The sequence below is a fragment of the Marmota monax genome, unplaced genomic scaffold (assembly GCF_021218885.2).
Source record: "Marmota monax isolate L192 unplaced genomic scaffold, Marmota_monax_Labrador192_F-V1.1 WCK01_AAM20220418_F8-fsc00003, whole genome shotgun sequence".
In the NCBI taxonomy this organism is placed as follows: Eukaryota; Metazoa; Chordata; class Mammalia; order Rodentia; family Sciuridae; genus Marmota; species Marmota monax.
In genome coordinates this window covers 15,256,382-15,277,086 of record NW_026694084.1, presented here as the reverse complement: position 1 = coordinate 15,277,086, position 20,705 = coordinate 15,256,382, and the positions used below count along the sequence as shown (strand labels likewise).

The 20,705-nt window shown below is 35.8% G+C and overlaps 1 protein-coding gene across 2 annotated transcripts in view; it reads left to right on the top strand.

The window, feature by feature from the left end:
* Rspo2 (R-spondin 2) overlaps positions 1-20,705 on the top strand; it is a 141,474-nt gene that overhangs the window by 57,501 nt on the left and 63,268 nt on the right. For both annotated transcript variants that reach the window (XM_058585678.1, XM_046464786.2), the window contains exon 3: positions 16,266-16,454. In XM_058585678.1, coding sequence (XP_058441661.1) covers positions 16,266-16,454 — 189 coding nt within the window. The remainder of the gene's footprint in view (positions 1-16,265; positions 16,455-20,705) is intronic.

Below are 20,705 nucleotides of genomic sequence, written 5' to 3'. Positions count from 1 at the left end.
GTTCTTGTGACTGTACCATACTTGTGACTAGGGTCCAGCAAGGTCAGGGGCCAGAGTTGAGACCTACGAGGGAGGAGGGCTCAGAGGAGACAGGGAGAAAGTGTCACATGATTCAAGTTCTTGTGACTACCATACTTGTGATTATACTATACCAGGTCAGGTGTTAGGTAAATGACTACTTTGAACATTTTTTTTCTCTATTTGGGGTATGTGACATTGCTAGAATGCAACATAAAGGGTGGACCTTTCGCTGGGGAAGATAATGATGTGGATTTGTTTTCTAAGGATAGTAGTGCCCAATGATTAGTGCCATTGACAAATTTAATCTAGGTGTGTGTGTACTATGAGAAAGTGATACAACTTTGTCTGAAATCAATTTGTCACTATGGAATTGGAAGGTGCACTTTTGCTCCTCCCATTATGGTTGACAAAGAAACCTGGGAGCCACTGCTGTAATATGCAAGGGAAATATGTAGAAAGCATGGACTCTTAAAATGGATTAGTCTTAATTTGCTGTTTTGAAAGTGTGCACACGTACTACTTTGGCTATGAATATTAATCTCTGCCAGGTAGTAGAAGCCTATTCCAATGGGGGGGAAACTGGGACAAGCCTCTGAGCTGTGCAGAAGCACAAAGAGGCAGACAAATTTATGGTAACAGTAGTGGACCAGTGTAGGGACAACGGCAAAGAGCAAACCATGAAAACAAAGCATGTCATAAATATGAGAAATTAAGCTTCTAATTTATGTTGAAGTTACTAGTTTCGATGAGGGAGGGCGTACAGACTTCCTGAGGATTTTGAGGACTTGAATCATCAGGAAATGAATTTTGAAATCAAGTAGAGAATATTCTCTTCAAACAAATTAGCAGTATAACCACTCCTTTTAATAGACTGATATCCTCTGCCAAACAATAAAAAGTACAGAGAAGCAGGAGGAATCTATAGAGGCACACATGCTATGAGGAGATATGACCACTTTTTAAACTTTTTGATGTCATGGATATTTATAGTATTGATAGTCAGAACACTGCCTTCTGCCAAGATCTGGTGAGCATGAGACGAGAAAATATCACCTTGCCCAATAAGTCATAAACTTATGGAACCAATTACTCTAAGAGGAAGTAGGGGTGGAAAAATATAAATAACCTCAAAAATGATTTAACTAAAATTTGTGGATGACAGATCCATAATGGGTTGTTACAGGGAACTAGGATGTTTTGGGTACTCTCCTAACCTTTGAGGTTGACATCAAAGAACAGCCATTTTCCCCACAGCATGTTCCTTGGTGCCATCATCAGAATCCAGGGCAGGATTGTGAGTCTGATCCAGTATGGCAAGACCCATTAGACTCTCGTTTGTGCCAGATTTGTGTGGGTAGTAAATTTAGAGTAAATTCCAATAGAAGAGTTGTAAATTTTGATGAATGAAAACTTGAAAATCTTTTATATTTCCTAATCTCTAATTCTCCTTCATATAGTACAGTTAAAAGACTCATTTTTAAAACTTTTTGGAAGACATTTTTATTTTGTACCCTGTACTTGGTTATGATAGTACTTTGTGACCTAGTAGTTTTCCATAGTGTAGGTTGAATAGGGCCAACTATTGACTTTGGGAAATAGAGCCTCACCTTTGAATTTCTCTGGAATGTCACATTTTAATTTCATAGTTTGAGATTATAAAATTTCTACCTCAATTATTGAGTATATGATATTTGAAAATTTCCTTTGAATTTTTTTTTAATTTACATATAGAGAAATGCTAGGGTAATTTTAGGGATTTTCAGGTACAAAAATTTGTTTTCTTTATTAAATTGTTTTTGAAGAGTAGGGCAAATTCAAAACTTTGATATGAGTGCCTTAAGCAATGTGTAGGAATCTACTGGGGATCTTGTTTAAATGCAGAATTAGATTCAGCAGATGTGGGAACAGGGCTGAGATGCTCTAATTCACCAGGCAAGACCCAAGATGCAGCTTCCAGGTGATGCTGATGCTGCAGGTCTTAGGGCCAGTTTTGCATGGCAAGGGTTTCGAGTATTCTTGCCAATGTAACACAACAGTTTTATAAAGCCAATCTTTGTTTCAGCTTTTTCCACTGAATGTTTTCAGAAAGGCAAATAAATGATGAAAACAAATTACTCAAATGAATATCCAAATGTTATATTTATTTGAATATTAAACTAATCTGAACATTTTTTCCCCACCTATCTGGATTCTTTACCCCTCTTTTTTTTCCTTTCTATTTTCATTATATTGAAAAATGAAGACCTAAATGACACAAATGTTTCTCGATTCTATTAAATTTAAACACGCTCTTTCAGCTCTGTGTACTTTGCCTAATTACTGGCAATAAAACTCAGTAAAGGGATTTAAGGTTTATGAATGTTCTACTTGGAGGAAATTGTAATTAAGGTTATTAAAGCCTTTGGGTTCCTGTGTGTATTTTAAGCAAATTAGGATTTTATGTGTTTTAAAGAGACAGTAACTCTTCTCTGCCCAATTATTCTCTCTGCATGGATGAGCATGTGTGTTCAGGGTCGGTGGTTCAAACAGTGCATGCCTTACTTTGTTCTTTTACATAAATTACAGATTTAAGATAAGGCCTTTTTTTCTTTCTTAGTTCTATGTATGAAACTCTGAATAACTTAAAGCAAAAACTAAGAAATACATTCCATGTACTTTGATACCAAAATTATTTCATTTAAAACTAAATTATTTTTAAGTAATTTCTTTAAAATATTTTAAGATCAGATAATTGTTATTTACCTTTTATTTGAAAAATAGCTATGTTCTTATTTAAAGAAATTATGAGTTCATTGCAAGGTGTTTATGAAGCACCAAATACAATAAAGAAAAAATCCAATTCAATCTATGGCCTTTCAGTAACCATTGCTAACATGTTTTTGCAAGATGGTTTTTCCATGCATATGTAAAAGGTAGAAATTTCCTAACACATGCTCAGGGTGCAATAAAGTCATTTTGGTTTCCAAACTTTAGTTTCTATCTTGACGACCTCATTCCTCTTAGTAGAAAATTAATTCGGGTAAATTCATGTATTCTGTCCATTAAATGTTTTTCCAATTTCATCCCTGGATGAACTCTAACAACTCCCTCTTCCACCTGTTCATCAATAATTGCCTCAAGCTCCTCAGGAGGAAAAGCCATGGAGGTCCTGTGTCATCCCCATGCTACTTTCTACTTCTGTGTGCCATCATTGCTGATCTGTACTCTTCCATATCTAGTGGGCATCATCCCTCATGTGTTCATGAGGGCTCTGTTCCTCTGTCCAGGATGTTTCTGTCCTGACCGCAAGGCCATCTCCACTTTTTCCTGTCTCTGAGCCATTTCTCAACTCTGAGGGTATAAGATAGTTCAGATAGCCTTCTGTATGACTTTGGGCTTTGGAGGATATTTCAGTTTTCTCTGCCCAGACTGTCTTGCTACTATGTCTCCCCAGCTGTCACTCTAAGCACTCAGAGTGGAGGAACACCCCCAAATACTATCACTGCTTTAGGGTTCACAGATATTTTCTGGTCTTGGGTTCCCAAACACACGAAGGCAGCACATGGCTTATCTTCTGTTCTGCCATTCCCCTAATGTTAGGGCACATGTCCCTTGGTAGAGACCCATCCAATCTCTACCTTCTCCCCAACTCATAGGGTCTTGATCTTGGTCAGTAGGTTATTGACTTTGATCGATTATAACCTTCTATGCTTATGCACAACATTGTTTTTTTTCTGAGTTTTTTTGCATTTCTGAATTTTGGTACTCAAAATTAAGTGTCTTCTAATGCAATAAAGTTAAAGGAAAGACAGATTTTTATTTCTTCTAGGAGTTTAAAAAGTCTGGGAACTCAAAATTTGAGCTTTTGTATTACTTTGAGAAAACTTCCCCTTGAGCCTGTGAATTCCATTTGTATATCTGAGTGGAAAAAAAGCTAAAGGCTCAAAATGAATTTTAAAAAACTCTGCTAATATTTCAAAATATTATCCTATCATACATAATTGTATAATTTTAATAATATAAAATAGATGTTATGCTAATTTATAATCTCCTGTTCTTATATACATTCAATATAGAAAGAGCCTGTTATATACATTATACTGCTATGTATAATTAATCTTAATCAATATTTTATACCTAATAAAGTTATTCAGAATTTTATTGATGGACATCTAGGCTGTTTACCATCTTTTAACTATTAAAATAAGTGCAGTGATGTAAAATATATGTACTTTTTCACTTACGCAATTAATTCTTTTAGATAGATTCCTAGAGATGACATTACTGGGTCAAAGGAGAACTGCAATATTTCCAAATTTTATTCTATAAGATTTATACCAGTTTATATTACCAGAAGCAGTATGTGAGACACCCATTTCTTTTTTTTAAAATTTTTTTAGTTATAGTTGGACATAATACCTTTATTTTATTTATTTTTTGTGTGGTGCTGAGGATTGAACTCGGTACCTTGCATGTGCTACTGCTGAGCTATAACACCAACCCCGAGATGACCATTTCTTAAATGCTTATCAATATTTTTTATACCTTTGTTTTATTTATTTATTTTTATGTGGTGCTGAGGATCGAACCCAGGGCCTCACATGTGCTAAGCGAGTGCTCTACCACTGAGCCACAATCCCAGACCCTGCTTATCAATATTTTTAAAATCAACATTCTAAATCTTAATATAGGGTGGGGTGACTTCTTATTTTGATTTGCACTGTATTTGTCACTAGTGAGATTGAATATATTTTCATGTCTTTTCCAGAGGTACATTTTTTTTTTAAATTTTTTTTTAGTTGCTCAAAACATTACAATGATCTTGACATACATTTGATTCAAATGGTGACATTTCTTATTGATTTGCAAGTGTTCTTTATACCAAAAAAAAAAAAATTACCCTTTGTAATGTTGCAATAATTTTTTTCCAGTTGGTTTCTTGGCTTATTGCGTCCTTTGCCACAAAGAAGTTTGTTTTCATTAAATTAACCTTTTATTTTTTCTTCAATTTTTGACTATCACATATCCTTTCAGGAAATCCCTTTTGGTTACTCTCTGAACATAGGCTTGAAAATGTGCAAACCACCATACGTAGTTTATTCATATGATACAGCTGTTAAATTAGGGTACATTTTACATGTTTTTGTAATCTGTGAATCTAATTTTGTTTTTTGTTAATATTACTTATGAGCTAATATTCGTATTATGCCAACACTACTAGACTATAGTTAAAAAATTTGTCATCTCATGATGAATAATTCATAATGGGAAAGTTTGCCATGGTTTGTAAGAAGATCAAGCCTCCCAGTGAATGAGTGAGTTGGATGTCCTTTAAAGGTTCTTAGACATTGTGAACTTGGGTCTCTTGTCTCCTTTGTGGAGGGTGATTATAAGAGGCCAGGCCACTTGCTTCTGAGTGAGGAGGGCCAAAAGATAGATAACAGCCAGTGATGAAGTCTGTATTAAATAGATGAACTCTAATATGGGGACAGCTGCTACTCAGACCTGGTCATTGGTTATTAGACAGAAATATAGGCATGCCCTCTAATTATTTGAGAAAAAGCAAGAAACCTGAATAATTAGATAACTGTAGATAAAATAGAGCTGTGTAGTGCATGATTATATGTGGTAGTCTTAGGAATGCTGATGTACCATGATGACAGATTGACATTCCCAGAAAACAGCTGATTTTCCCCTTTCACTTTCCTCTTATGGGTGCACGTGTGTGCAAAAGTGCCTGCCTATGAATGTGACCCTAGTGATTTTTGTCTTCCACTGAGCAGAAACTAACCTTCTTGCAATGTTTATTTACTGGCTCTTTCTTTTCCCCTCTTGCTACACTCCTTTTTGGAATACATTGTTGTCAAGGTACTGCAAATAAAAATGAGAAGAATAATGAGGAGGAAACGAGTTTCTGCAGGGTCAATTTCTGCTTGTCTGAAAATGGTAGGCTTGGTGATTACAAAGTAATTGCAGGAATGTGTGTGTTGGCCAGGTTTCTCTGCAGATGTGCAGCCTCACTGTACCACACTGGGAGGCACGTGATGCATTTTATCCCATTTTTTGATAAGGTTGATCTCTTGTGAAACGTGGCTTTGGCCAAATCTCTCCAGTACAAAGGCCACTTTCCCTTTTGTAAGCTCTTGGGTGATACGTTTTTTCCCAGGTAAACTTTCACTCAATCCTGTGAGGATCATCATGGTCCTTGCCTAAATGAAGTTATTTTATTTTGTTAAGGAGATTCACCATTTTGCTATCATTATGTGGCCATAGTCATTCAAATGCAGATGAAAGGGCACTTTACAAGACAACTGACCTGAACTCAAAACATCTCAATGTCTACATAAGAAATGGTGGAGGAACTGTTCAAAATTCAAGGAGATTAAAGAAAGGAACCCAAAGCAATGTGTGGTCCTTAGTGAGTTTCTTGATAGGTGGAAAATCATATTTTGGTGACAACTGAGGACATAAGAATATAGACAACAATATAACATTATTTTATCTGTGTTAAATTTCTGAGGTCTGACAATGGCATTGTGGCTATGGAAGACAATACCTTCTCAGAGATGCGTGCTGAAGAATAGGGTGAATATTGTGATGTCTACAACTTAATTTTAAATAATTTACCAAAAAACCACATGTATTTCTTTTTATCTTTAGATCTGTGTGCTTCTAGACAGACATAGATATTAATAAAAGGGAGACAAACCAGGATAAGTTGTATCAAAAATAATCTTAAAAAATAATTTATTCTTAATGACTATAAACACAAGATTTGGTGTTTCATAATAATTTTAAATTATAAGTGCTTTCAACCCTGGTGTAAGGCCTAAGGTCTCTCCTAGAGTTTAATAGTTTGCAAAGTTCACTTTTCCTGATACATTGAAAAACTAGATATTTATTCATCTTCCTTCTTTGAATTCCTTTCATGTTTTTCAGGAATTTCTCAATATTTAAAAAATCTATAAAGATGTAACTCATTAGGCTCTTGATTTTTCTCTTTGTATGTCAGAGGTCTTTAGTCACTGAATCAACTAATTTTTCTTATTTTTATCTCTTTCATGTAATATTACCTTGTGTCTTAATAGTTGGCCTTAAACTTTTCTTTTTGTTAAATGTGCTCTAAAAAGAATCGTCTGTAAAACAGAAACTTCAGCTTTTTTCATGTTTATTTTGAGATTATTTGCTCCTGAACATATCTTTTTGTACATGCTGCTTAGGATTCTTGAATTCAGCAGTGAACTTCCTATCGAACTGTACTGAATTCTGTAGAACATCATTCATTTTTTTCTTAAGGATCAAGTAAATAATTTCTCATTTTGTAAATAACCTTATTCCTGCTCTAATTGAGAAATTTTGGCCTCCAACCCAACTCTGTTTTCTTAAAATTTCAAATTAAATGTTAATATCTGGAGTTGTGTTTCAAGGGTTACAGTGTCTGTATTTCTATATTTGATTTTTTTTTTTTTTAGGTACCAGGGATGGAATCCAGGGGTACTCTGGCAGGGTATCCCTAAGTTGCTTAGGCCTCTTTAAGTTGATCAGGCTGGCCTTCAATTTGGCAATCCTCCTCCTCCAGTTTCCCGACCGTTGGGATTACAGGTGTGAGCCACTGCACCCAGCTCTATATTTGATTCCTAAAAGCCCATGGCAATACTATAGTTTCTGTATTAACCATTTTTTTTTGTGTCAAAGTTAACAACTCCTTTTGTTTTTGCTAGTTATTTGAAAAATCTGAAAGATAAATCTTGGTCTATGTTATTGACCATTTGTCAAACATACTGAACTCTTTCACCCGAATTCCCCAATCCTGTGCATAAAACTGTATATTTATGCACAGGCTGTTCCTTCTATCTGGGAGTCCTATTCCAAATGACACCTTCCTCCTTTCTCTTTGAGACCCACATCCTTTCTCCTCACCCTAAAGCACGGGAAATGGTTTAAAAACCACAGCACCTTGAAGGGCTCTTTCTGAACAAATTTAGGATAATGGTAATGTTATAGACAGTAACAGATTTTAATCTATTGAATGAAATCCACAAGTCCTTATGAAGAGGGACAAACATAAAAATTGGAGAGAAGGAAGAACTCTTAACACTGGAATGCCTGCTAATAGAGAAGGAATGTTAAAAAATCACCATCGACAAGCTTCACAATCATGATTGACATAGGTAAAAATCATCAATGGATGCCAAAACTAGCAAGGGGAACGTTAAAGAACAGGAGTTTTATACAGTGTTACTATAGTTCCTCACCAAATACTTTCAGAGGAAAAAAAATTGATTTTATGATTTTATGATATTAGGGCAGACACACCTTATAGTGATTAAATTTATTATCACTACTAATGCCTCCAAATTCATCATATGTGTCACAGCAAAACACAGGAAAGGATGTAATATCACTTCATACATTACACCAAAAAGACATGACCAGTTGTGAGAACCCATCAAATAGACACATTGCAAATAACTTTTCTAAAATGCAAAGCTCATACAGAAGGACCCATTTCAGATTAGAGATTTAAAGAGATGAAAACCTAATGCCATGTGTGACCTTGGATTAGATTCTAATCTAAGAAAAAAATAATTGAATAAGGGGACAATGGATTAGAAAAAAATGTTAATATCAGATATTTTTGATGTAAAACAATGTCTTTTTGGATGTACATACTGAGCACTGAAATTTTAGAGATAAATGGGCTTAATGTGAATAAATTATACTCAAATAATTAAAAAAGCACATGACTACCTCACACATTATACATGTATGTGTGTCTATCTCTACACATCTGTATACACATTTGCATGCAGTTTTGCTGCTTTTTGAGAGCAATCAAATTGTGTGTTCAGGGGCTGGGGTTGTGGCTCAGCGGTAGAGCTTTGGCATCAATGGATGCTAAAACTAGCAAGGGGAACTTTAAAGACTTAGACGTTTGCCTTGCACTTGCAAGGCCCAGGTTCAATTCTTGGCACCACATAAAACAAAATAAATATTTTTTGTTATTGTTGTAGTTTTATTTATTTAAAAAAAATTGTGTTCAGTTTTCCATGAATGTATATGCAGAAGGCTTTTAGCTTTCAAGGATTGACAGGAATAGAGGAGAATCGGGGTCAGCAAGCAGTGGCAAATCCATTTCCAAATCTGTTCAGTCCACACTTCCCACTTCAGCGCATCTTTAAAGTCCAGTTTTGATGATTTGAAGGGTGTTCTGAGGCTTTCTAATTACATAGGTATGCTTTCTGTTACTTCAAAGGCCCCTTAGCCAGGACAGGATCTGTCTTCAAAGACAGCAAAGAGAGTGGCCCATTTGCAGGAAATTGCATGGTTTGGGTGATTTTTGTTTTCTTTGAACTTGTCAAATAGGGAACCCTATTTAAAAAGTACTGGCCTATTGCTATGTGCCCAAGCAGTTAAAAACTTTCTACTTATAATCCTGAAGATTTCTCTTTAACTTCTGCCATAGGAAATGTGTAACTCAGTTTACCCCATTCTCCTTTTCGATATATCAGCAGTTTTGTTTTGAAGGGTTTTGTGGGTGACATCTTAATGGTGTTTGTTTATAGGACTTACACAGTTCTAGTTTTGTTAGGAAGGAATTAATGTAGTACTTAGTGGCTAATCATCAAAAGAAATGGAGTATTTTGCTGTAGCTGAAAACAGGAGAGGGGTAGCAAGCAAATTATGAGGATAAGGCATACTTAAAATAAATTTCCACAATTTTAGCCATGATTTAGTGCATTTCCTCCCTAGGTGCTGTACTTATATTGCTTAGTGGGGAAATAAATGGCATGGCTCTTGAAGTCAAAGGTCAGAGCTGGATTGAAACTGCAAGGAAAGTTTTCTTAAACTCTGATCTATTAGTTCACTTGATAGATTGAAATTAGGAGTAGTAAGAATTATTTTCAGAAAGTGTGAAAGCATTCATCCTGTAAAGCACTATTCATGATGTTGTTTTATTTTGTTTCCCCATTTTGATGCTCCTATTTTTCATTTTTTGGGGTTCTGAATTGACAGAACCTTCTTCAAACAATAAACAGATTTCTTCCTGGTTAAGGTATGGATTGCTATTATTAGCAAACCAACAAAGCAGGACAAAATGAACTCTTCATGTTGAACACACACCATTAGTTTAAAAAATTGAGAACAAAATTGCATGTAAGTCTGGAGAAGCAGTAGCAAGTCGTCAGATTTTTGTTAATATATGGGATTTTTACAACAGTGACCTACATTGACGATAATATAATTTTCAATTTTTTTGTATAGTAGTGTATTCCTGTGTGATTATTGTGTGATGTTTTTCAACCTTCAGTGTTTGTGTGTTTTCCATTAAGACAAGTGAAAAAGTTATTATCTCCTGTTTTTTTTAAAAAAAAAAAAAAAAAAAAAACTTTTTGCTCGAACAATGGAACTACCAGGAGTGTTTGTTCTTAATTTTAAAACACAGCAGTAAGACCAGTGAAAGTTTCCACATCTAAAACACATGGAGTCTTTAATCTTCTTAGTTAAGATTCTGATTCTTCTTGGGGCCTGTGTTTATGACACTAAATAAGCCATCAAGTTTATTTTCCATTTATTGTTTTTAAAAAATTAAGACAGTGATGTAGGCAGGAGTTAGCAACTAGTTTGTATTCCAGGAAGCAGGTGGCACAGGAGGGATAGTTGGACAACTTATACATGATGAGAATATGCATTGCATTGACTCCATGCTAACCTTTTCTCCCCTTTTAAATAATTGGTCTAGCCCAGTGTGGTGGCACATGCCTGTAATTCCAGTCACTGGGAAGGCTAAGGCAGGAGGATCGCAAGTTCAAGACAGCCTCAGAAATTTAGCAAGACTCTCAGTGACTTAATGAGACCCTGTCTCAAATAGAAAATAAAAAGACTGGGATGTGGCTCAGGGGTAAAGTGCCCTGAATTAAATCCTCAGTCCAAAAAAAAAAAAAAAAGAAAAGAAAAAAAGAAAATCAATCTTTAATCTTTAGATAAGTAGGAGGGAAGAAGATTTTTTTCCCCCCATGGGCAGTTACAGGTCAGACACTGTGGCACTGTGTTATGGTACTTAGGAAGTATGCAAAACTGTTTTTGAAATAATGTTAGCATAACAAGTATTTAAGTACTTTATGAAGCAAAAATCTGGCTCTGTGAGCAGTTTTTTTTTCCTCTTTAAATAATTGGATTATCTCCTTGTGTAAACATGGAACCATGTGAGAGGTGGTTTCACAATCTTTATAAATGTATATATTTAGCTCTGATCATGTTGGGGTTACCATTAGCACCAGCAGTCTGTCAACATTTCCACGGGTCTTTTAAAAAATTGTTGTGAAAGCTTAAGCCAAGTTTAAGGATGAGACATCTGTATTCCACAATAGTTTCTAGCCGTGGTTTATGGGGTTGTATGTACTCTAAGCTTTTTTTTTTTTTTTTTTTGTCATGAGAACAATTTCATGGAATAATTTCTTTTCTCTCATGAATTCAAACAGGTGGCTTATTTTATAGAATGTAGGATATGATTATGTCAAAAGATTGTATCTCTGGAAAAATGAGCAATACTCAACCATCTATATATTTTTCTAGCTTCATCAATAGTTAACATTTTAGTGTTGACAGCTGAAAAGCTTTTTATTCTAGTGGAATGTTTTGCCCACTTTAACAGTTTAGGCTTGTGATAAATGTGTTCTGATCCTTAATCAGACATTTTTCATTGCCTGTAGGAATTAGTATTAGGATAGGGATAGGCAGTGAGATGTTGTGTCTGGGCTGGGGGTGTAGCTCAGTGGTGGAGTGCTTGCCTAGCATGTGCAAGGCCTTGGGTTTGATCTGTAGCACCAAGTGGAAAAATAATGGGTCAACGAGTTTGTAGGGTAGGGGCCAAAGAAGAATAATTCTTACAAGAAGACTTCCCAAAGTGAGTGTTCATTATAGGAAATGCTTTTATCATTTGGGGAACTGTGTGTGTGTGGAGTTGAGAGCTAATGATTTTCCTTTCTTGTTGTGATCTATATATAGCTACCTTTCCCCCTGGATCTTGTCTTTTTACTTGACTTCAAGTATCAACAACTGCTTGGGAAATATGTTTCTGGATAATTTCTAAATCCCACTTATTTCATTTGGGTTATTATGTTCTACTTCTCATTCTGGCATTTATTTTGCAACCTTATCTTGGTTCATCGAGTTTCCTGGAATTTAACTGGATCTCAGTTGATCACTGCATGAATATTGCATGTTTAAGTCGTAGTTTTAGCTTTCCTTGAGTCTCTCTCTGTTGTGAGCCCAGAGAATCAGAACCTTATGGTTAGTTTTGGGCCCCAAATTTGCCCTTCATTATTATGATTAAAAATGTTTTTCTAGATTAAATTCATGTTACATTAATTTATCTTCTCTAAAATATTAATGGACATTTAGAAACTGATCTCTAAATTTTGAATTTTAACGTTTTCTATCTAGAGCATGAAGATATAATGGTGGACACCTAGCATTAAAACTTGGCTTCTTAGTAACAATCAGATCACATGTTTTATGATGTAAAAATTAAGCTAAGTATCCTAAGATGGGCATTTCTCATTTTGGTCAATTCTCGTGTAGATCATTAACTGATGACTTTGATTGCTTATTTGAATTTGTGTGTAATAGTATATGTGTTTTAAGATTTTTATACTAATGTTGCCAAGTTCTATTGGGGAAGATCTGGTCCTAACTTGGTCTGTATAGGATCCTACACACAAGTTTCTTGTTACTTGTGCCAACCCTTTGTTTTTAACAAATATGTCTTGAATTTGGGATTAGGCAGAGACATTTTAGCAATTTTATGATAAGTTTGATTGAAGTGAATACTAATTGTTGATTTAAAAAACAAAACAAAACTCTTGAACTTACAACACTATTTAACCAGCAAAGATGGAGGGGAGGCTACGATGCCAAAGGTGCATTGTTCAGTCACATTATTTTCAGAACTAGAAATGTGTACCTTTGTCAGAAATGGATGCCTTCACCTAGAAGGAATTTAGATTTCTTCTTGCTTGGCAAGGTCTAAATCTAGCAATAGGAGAACACTTAAAAAAACGTGTCAAGTGTATATTGGAAACAGATGGCCATTCAACACCTACCTAAAATGCTCTGTGAGATAGAAATGCAGATAACTGGACTGATTTAAAGGATCAAGTTTTAAATATCAGGATTCATTTTAAGGGAACACAAATCAAATAATTAGAAGAATAATGAGTTCTAATTGTTTATCTCATGATAGAGGTGGTGTTGTTCCCTTATTCTGCCTCATGATTTTTGTTTTCAAATGCATGCATGCATTCTTTGTTTCCTTTTTGCAAGGGGATATGTGGGTGTTTGTGCTATAATCACTGTCTATCACAGGATTTTTAGTGTTTTGTGTGACATACTTCATCTTTAGAATTTCGGGTGGGTCTAGATTTAGAAACATGTTTTGGTTGGAAGGATGAGGCTCTGGATCTCAGCAGGCTTCAGGGTTGGAAGGGTTGAAACTCGCAGAGAAAGCAAATAAACATGGTCATCAAAGCTGGGAATTAATATCTGTTTGTTCACCTGCACATTTGAATTAAATCTTACAGCAATAGACAGAGCCATTAGACTTATTAAGATCCCGATAAAATAGTTGTGTTGAAATGTCAATCTTCCCTGTGTTTTGCACAGATTCACATAGTTACTAGGTGGTAGAGGAGGCTCTTGTTGAATTGCTACTAATCTATTAAGAGGGGGCCACAGAGTTGATGATGTACAATGGTAATTAAACTGAAAAGTAATTGAGATGTGGGACAAGAAGATTCAAAGTGCAAAGATCACTTGTGCTCTTGACCCTCAGCAGTGAGTGGTATAACAAATGACTGAGGATTGGAGGAGGCCAAGAGAGAGCACTTACGGTGGGTGTGGCTCTCATCAATGTGCTTTAAGAGACATCCTTGTGTATAGGGTTATAAAGATACCTGAGATATGGACTCCAGTAAGTGTTCCCTAATTCATTTTCATTGTTTAACTCTGTCAAGGTTCAAGTACATAAAGCAATGCTTTTAATGGTTTTAAGAATACCTTTTTAAAAATAAATGTAGGGCACAATTTGTTGACTCTGAAATCCTTGTGGTCAGGATGAAAGTTGATGTCTGATACATAAATACAAAACAAAAAAGCCTTTAATTTGTGTTGATTCCCTTGGTTCTGTAATTGTCTTTGCTCTATACTCCTTAGTATGGAGCGTGATTTATGGTGATACAGGGCTCTTGGCTTAACCTTTAAACTAAAAGTAAGTATAGCTTCAACTTAGTTTGTGATGACTGTGGGCCACAGAACCTTCTCCTTAAACCATTCTGCTCTGTATATAAACCTTTCAAGTTCTCTTCTCACTTCAAAGCTAGGTCTGGGATTTGAATAACCTTGCTGCTACTTTTTTTCAAATCTGTAATTATGTTTAAGAGTAAGAGGTAAGCAGTGACTCCTCACACATGTTGCAGAGGGCTCTGTAGTGTGGCTTTGATGTAGCTCTAGCCTGCAACTGACTTTGCTGTAGTTTCCCAACTGCTCACATTTAAGGGACATCTCTTTCATAAAATAGTTATATATTGCTTTTTAAAATACCATGCCATAGGATCTTTGTGCCTTTATTCCTCGGAACATTCCAGTTTTCTGTACCCTACCAACCCCTCCAATTTTTCCCTTTCTTGAAACTTGAAATCCCAGTTTTGGGAAACTCACTTCCTTATACTCTGTTCATGATACCCAGAATAATACCAGAATAAAACCTCTCCAGAAGACAGCTGGGAAATGATAGGTAGTGTAGGATTATCTGGTAAAAGCTAGGTGAAAGTGCTTTATCCATCATAATTATCTGGTCTGGGTAAAGTGTAGGAAATACGAAGGACGATTGATTTCAGCAATAGACTGCTGAGAAAAGAGGCAGGTGGGCCTGGGGTCAGACTTCACAACTGTACAAGTGAGAAGTAATAAAGGTCTGAGATTTGAGCAGATTAGTGGAAACCACAAGAGTGAGGTTTGGAGTAAAGTCTTTAGGAAGTATTATTATGATGAGGACTAGCAGAAGAAGAAACTTGGAGCAATCTTAGCTTCTGAAGGTGTGAGGACTGGAAATTGAGAATGAGATCTTGAATTGAGGATAAGAAAACTGGTTGCAGTCTTCAAAAATGTGGTCTTAGAGATCATTGAGTGGGGGTAGTGGTAAGTAGAGGCAGTAAGTGAAACTACCACTTTCAGGAAATACAAAAGTCACATTGGTCTGGACCATTGCTATGGAAACATGATTTATAGCTTGATTGAGCAAGTTCTGACCTTTCTACAGTATGATTGCATTTATTAAAAATGCAAATTACATATTGTGTATATGCACATGAATATAAAGGGATATCCTATAATTGCATTTGTGAAGGGGTGATTTTCCATCTGACTTAGTTCTCAAGTCTGCCTCCTGCAATTGCAGGTTTACTGAATTAAGATATTAAATCAGAAATATGTGAAAATATAGAAAAAATATCTGTAGCACTTACTGATCATGTATAACTATTACTTCATTTTTTTCTTACATACTTTTTATTTTTATCTTGTTTTTTGGTACAGGTCTGTGTTTTCTGGTTACACCACTCTTTTAGTCTGCCATTCAACTTGTGCACAATTTTTTAATTGGGTTTAGAATTTTTATTCATTGTAATTTTCATATTATTGCTTTTTACCTGTTATTTTTAGTCCTTTATATATTGTATAGATAATCCAAAGATGTTGGTTTAAAAGTCTCTTCTCAGAATGACTCTTTGAGTATGAATTTTCATTTTTGTAGAGATGGATTCTCTCTCAGAGCAAGTGGATCTGGACAAGTTTTTATGTGACCTTCTTGATTTTAGGGATCCTATCTTCTGTGATAATTTGGCTCTCACACCTGGATGTCTTGCAGGCTCTGGGTTTCTGCTTGTCATGGGTTCTCTCTCTCCTGTGCTCCTGTCCTCCTCCCTGAGTTGGAATTCATTTCTCTGTACACTTGGATCGGGCTACAGTTGTAGTGCCTGTCATGGACAAACAGCTCTTAACTCCTTTGTGCAGTCTGGTTGTGTTTCCAAGTATAGTTGTATTTTAATCTTTTAAAGATTATCTTGCAAGGGGGAGAATATCTTGTTTAGTACTTGTATGGAGTAGAGCAGAAGGACAAGACTTTTGTCCTTTGACCATGATGTTCTGACCAGAAGTCTGAGCATATTCATGTTTCAACATGTTTTCTTTTTGTTTTTCTTTTACAGCTAGTTATGTATCAAATCCCATTTGCAAGGGGTGTTTGTCTTGTTCAAAGGACAATGGGTGCAGCCGATGTCAACAGAAGTTGTTCTTCTTCCTTCGGAGAGAAGGGATGCGCCAATATGGAGAGTGCCTGCATTCCTGCCCATCAGGGTACTACGGACACCGAGCCCCAGATATGAACAGATGTGCAAGTGAGCATTTGACTTTTGAACATTCTGTTTAACTGGATATATGCAACTTAGAGGATGAGCTCAATTGAAAACTTTGACTTAAAAAATGTACATTTGTAATAGGCTAGAGAAATAGTCTTTTAAGCTCAAATTTAAAAAAAATTAGTGGGGGTGTGGGATAAGAGAACTTTTACTTTATATTTTGTATAGAAATCTATTACAGGGCCACCTGCTTTTTCTTTATTTAGTTTAACGGTATTTTTTATCATGAAGTTCTCGGACACATGCTGGTTAATCTTAGGAGTACATACTCACTGCTTATAAACAAAACAAAAAAACAAAATATACCACTCACCCCCCCACACCCCACAAAGGAATTTACATACTTTATACTGAGAACATTCTCTTTGGTTGAGTTTCTACAGCTCTTTCTATCCTTTTATCTGAGTTTATAACACCTGCATTAGTCTTATCTGCAACTAAATATAAGCATTTTGGGTTTCTGTGAAACACCATTAATGATAAAACATTTAGTATAGGTTAAAATATTTGGAGTTCTAAGTTGAACCACTATAAAAATGGTTGCTAATTACATAAGAATGAGGACACAGCTGTTCATATTTTAATCTAAAACTCACTTCTAGAATGATCTTCTAGATCAACAGCTAAAATTGGAATTTTAAATAAAATACCAAAGGAACAACCCTTTCTCAGATTTTGGGGGGAGGAAGAGATGGGAAAAGAGAGACTAGGGATTGAAATGACAAATGAGTAAGCATTAAATTATAATTTACTCCATTAAGTGCTATTAAATTATTTTCCTATCTCTCTCCTATCAACACCATGTGGTGGCCTTATCCAAGCACAATTATTTTGGAAAGAGGCATATCTAGAGCGGGGTGATTAAGTAAATCTTAAAAAAGGAACTACCTACATTCAAAAATAATGTGTTTGAGGATCAAGTCTCATCTGCCATGCTATTTGGCATGTTGGCACAGCAGTTCTGTGTCATAGGACTGGTCTTACATCAGTGAACATATAGTGTCCTTTGTTGCTGCCTATTAAATATCCTTTGTATCTCAAATCATAGTGACAAGCAAAAATGTCTGAAACATTTCCAAACACCCTGGGGTAGGAGAGCAGTACTATCCTGGGATAAGAACCACTGAACAGCATGTGCTTAGCACAGGTGTAGTTAGGACTGGGGAGGAAATGGAGACCTGAGTACAGCTGATAAAGGCTTTGAGTGCTAGCCTCCGGACTCTGGACCTTACACTGGGCACTGAGCTGGCGATAGAATGGAGATGGCTTTATTTGAAATAACTGTAGGGGAAGTGAGGAAGATGAATTGGAGAAAGACAAAAAGTAGAGTAAGGCTATGGTAGCAATCAGATTATAAATCTTATTGTGAAAAGTTTGTAGATGATGAGTTCTAGGGGAAATATAATCAGTGGGATTTACCAGTCCCATGCCCGGTGGGAAGAGGGAGAATCAAATTTTATCCTAAGGTGTCTAGCTAAGTTGACTGGGTGAAAAGTAGCAGAAATATTTAGGCTTACAGATAATTTAGATTTATCTTCATTCATGGAATTATTTGGATTGTTGGAGGGACACTAATCCCAGGAAGCATCAATAGATTGTCCAATTTTTGCAAATATGTACTTTGTTCTTAAGGCATATGATTGGGACCAACTGACCATGGGGCCACCTTGAAATAGTTTTTTTTTAATATTGTTTTAGACCACGTATGGGGGGATTGAGTCCATGAATGTGCAGTTTTCACTCCAGGCCATCAGTGCACAAGGAGGAAGAGGCAAGGCTGTAGATGGGTTGAGATGTTTATCCTGGATTCTGGAACTCATATGTACTAGATATGGGTAACACATGAGCCATACAATGTCTTACTCAGCTAGGGCCATTGGAGAATGAAAGGAGCTGTGGTTACTGACTTTATAGGGGCATACAGCATAAAGCAGGACTGTCCTGGGCAAGCTGGTGTAAATGTCACTTCAGCAACACTTTTTGTACATCATCAGAGTCTCTCTTAGAGAAATAATCTAGTGGGTTAATATGCACATATTGACTAAGTTGATCCCTTGTCTCAGAAATGGAAAAGAGAGTCGTGACTATAAATCAGCTTTGGAAAGAATCTACATGTGAGAGTGGGCTTCTGTGGTTAAACTTAATGCACGTGAATGCAATCAGGGCTAGAGTTTACTGACCTAGAGGAAGTCATTACCTATCTGGCACAACCAGGAAGTGCTTATTAGCAAGACTCCTGTGAAGCAAAGTGAAAATCCAAAGTTATTTCTTAATTCTCAGTGTATGACTCTAAACAGTATGGAAAAACCATAGTCATTCAATTTTTTTCATATTTTACATATTTTGCAGATATTTGTATCCTATTTAGAGGACAAAAAAGATTTAAGTTGGAAAAATGGTCATACACTTAGAATTTGAATTCTTTTTGTTTTCTCAAAGAAAAAAATAGATATTGCTCAACAGTAGAAGAGAAATTATACTGTAAGCAACAGTAGCTTAGAAAATTCTACAAAGAAACTTGCTCATCTGTTTCCTAATCAATGCATTAAGATTCCAACCATACAGTATTTGTCTTTTGAGGCTGAGGATGGATATAGCTCAGTTGGTAGAGTGCTTGCCTTGCATGTATTGTATAAGGCCCTGGGTTCTATCCCCAGCACCCAAAAAAAAAAAAAAAAAAAAAAACAAAACTTTTTTCTAAAGGAACACCTGCTCTGTGAAATACTGGTTGAGATTGGCTTCTTTGTACATATAGTATGAAGCTTATAAAATTCAAACCTGTTAGTAAAAAACAATCCAGCATCTGTTGAGGCATGCTGTGACATACTGATAGACACTACTATTGTCCCTGTTACTATGTTAGGTGATTTCTCATATTTTCTCTTCTTCATTGGTTGGTGAACTCATTGACATAAAAAGTCTTATTTTTTTGAATTGTTATACAGGTACCTTGTATAAAATTCAGTGTATAAACCTTAATAAAAAGCAAACACAAAAATGAGGTACTCTTAAAAATAACAAATTTAACATCTGGGCTTTGTCCTTGTCCTTTTGTTTCTATGTGTCTTTATGTCCCCCTCCCCCTAAATGTCATTGTGTTATGTAGTGGTTTAAGGTCTATTGAAGTGATTCTCAAACAGAGCTGACTTAGTAATTTTTAGCTGCATTTAGTAATATTTGGGAACATTTAGTAATGTTTGGAGACATTTTCACTTATATTAAAACTGGAGGGATGCTACTGGTATGTAGTGGGTAGAGGCCACACAGATGCTGCTAGACATTTACAGTGCACAGTACAGCCCCTTGAAACAAACTTAAAATGTTTGTAGTATCAAAGGTGAGAAACTTTGGTCTAGTGGAAAAGACAGATAATCCATTTGACATAGCATGTCCTAAATGTTGTTATTTAGCTTTTGTTCAGTGCCAACATTTCTGTTAGATGTACTTTTTCTCACATTTTTTTAAACATATGTGCAAAACAGGTTATGCATTTCTATTTCCTGGATGAAATTACCTAAACTGGGTAAAAATACACTTTCTAACGGTTGGGGTAGTTTGTGGCAGAGAAGGGGATGGCATGAATGGTATGTGGGTGTTTACAGCATTATTAGGATGAAATCTTATCAGTAGAAGAAAAAAGTGTGAATGCATGGAGAAGTAGAACACCATCTGTTGCTAAATAGAAAGCAAGTGGTTGAGTACAACTTCACTGTTTTGCCCCAGATGATACTCAGTCAGTTGGGTAGAGGCTAGCGCATAACAGGTGTTATGTGATAAATTTAAGCAATTGGAGCACCTTCCTGAAAGCTGCAGGTAGTCAGTGAAGGATTTTAAGTAAGGTAATGGCAAAGTTACAGTCTTTAGAGGCATTTTATTTGGGAAGTATCAAGGAGGAGTTAAAGGAGAGCCAACCACATAGGCAGTAAGATCAAAAATATAGGTTAAAAAAGAAAGAAAGAAAAGAACAGCTGTCTCCTCAGAGCTACCTGGCTAATTCACCTGAAACTGTAATCTTCTCTATTCCAATATTTCATTTCTTCCTTTCCCTATTTGCCCATTCTTCCTGTTCCCTTCTCTCCTTCACTTACTCTTCTCTTCTCCTTGCTTTTTAGTCTTGTCAATTGATGAATATGTTATGTGTTTGACTTGATTATATATTGCATAACTCTCCCCTTAGGCTTTAGTCTTTTTATCTTTAATCAGGTTCTTCTTAGGCACATTAATGTCTGG